Genomic DNA, 1,440 nt, shown 5'->3' on the forward strand with positions numbered 1-1,440 from the left:
CTTTAATCCCAGCGAGGTGACAAACCCAAAGCGCCGGCGTCACCGCCAACCACATTACAACCAGCTCTGCAAATAACTCCAACCCCCCCCCCAATCAAAAACCCACTCTCAAAACCCCACACCAAATAACCAATCCTCACCGAAACCACCTCAAAAACTCCATCCCTAAATTCCCCAGTGCCACGAAATCACCTTGAAACTCCGTATTATCCAACCCCCTGATGGCTTCGACGGCGTCTTCGGCGCGTTCCATGTGGACGAAGGCGTAATCCTTGACGATGTCGCACTCGATAACGGGGCCGTACTCTTCAAATTTAGCTCTGAGCTCCAAATTGGTACAAGCTGGGCTGATGTTCCCCACGTGGAGTTTAGTAGAAGCTTTACTTTTATTTTTACTAGCTTCTACGTTGATACAAACCCCGTGAAGTTTATGATGGTGAAGATTCCGGATAGCGTCTTCGGCAGCTGTTTTATCTTCGATATGAACGAAACCGTAATTCTTGATGATGTCACATTCCAAAACTTTCCCGTATTGTTCGAAAAGGGAACGGATTTCTTGTTCTGTCGCCTCCCTGGGGAGGTTCCCGATGAAAAGTTTCACCATTTTTCGTTCTAAAAATTCAAGATAAGAGAGGAAAAGGGGTGGTTAAGGGGTGATGGGGTTGGGTGTTGTGTAGTAGAGGGCCTCCAAGACCCCAAATCATCAAGAAATGGCCTCAAAAATCTTCCCTCCTCACAGATTTGTGCCCCTAAAAATCCCAAATCCTCAAGAAACAGCCCCAAAACCTTCCCTCCTCACAGATTTGTGCCCCTAAACACCCCAAACCCTCAAGAAACGGCCCTAAAACCTTCTCTCCTCACAGATTTGTGCCCCTAAACACCCCAAATACTCAAGAAATGGCCCCAATACCTTCTCTCCTCGCAGATTTGTGACCCCAAAGAACCCAAATCCTCAAGAAACGGCCCCAAAACCTCAACAAACAGCCCCAAAACCTTCTCTCCTCATAGATTTGTGCCCCCAAAGAACCCAAATCCTCAAGAAACGGCCCCAAAACCTCAACAAACAGCCCCAAAACCTTCTCTCCTCATAGATTTGTGCCCCTAAAAATCCCAAATCCTCAAGAAACAGCCCCAAAACCTTCCCTCCTTGCAGATTTCTGCCCCTAAAAATCCCAAACCGTCAAGAAACGGCCCTAAAACCTTCTCTCCTCGCAAATTTGTGCCCCTAAACACCCCAAATACTCAAGAAATGGCCCCAAAACCTTCTCTCCTCGCAGATATGTGTCCCCAAGGAAGCCAAATCCACAAGAAACAGCCCCAAAACTGTCTCTCCTTGCAGATTTGTGCCCCTAAAAAACCCAAACCCTCAAGAAACAGCCCCAAAACCTTTCCTCCTACCAGATTTGTGTCCCCTAAAAATCCCAAATACTCAAGAAATGG

General features: G+C 47.2%; 1 protein-coding gene across 1 annotated transcript; it reads right to left on the reverse strand.

The window, feature by feature from the left end:
* Nucleotides 1-140: 140 nt before the first annotated feature.
* Nucleotides 141-604, reverse strand: LOC104519027 (RNA-binding protein 4B; the record flags this gene model as incomplete). Its single annotated transcript, XM_010163574.2, has 1 exon — nucleotides 141-604. A coding segment is annotated over exon 1 (464 nt), but the record flags the coding sequence as incomplete, so codon positions are not given.
* Between the last annotated feature and the right edge of the window lie 836 nt (nucleotides 605-1,440).

This window comes from Antrostomus carolinensis, unplaced genomic scaffold, assembly GCF_000700745.2.
Source record: "Antrostomus carolinensis isolate BGI_N321 unplaced genomic scaffold, ASM70074v2 scaffold15902, whole genome shotgun sequence".
Taxonomy (NCBI): Eukaryota; Metazoa; Chordata; class Aves; order Caprimulgiformes; family Caprimulgidae; genus Antrostomus; species Antrostomus carolinensis.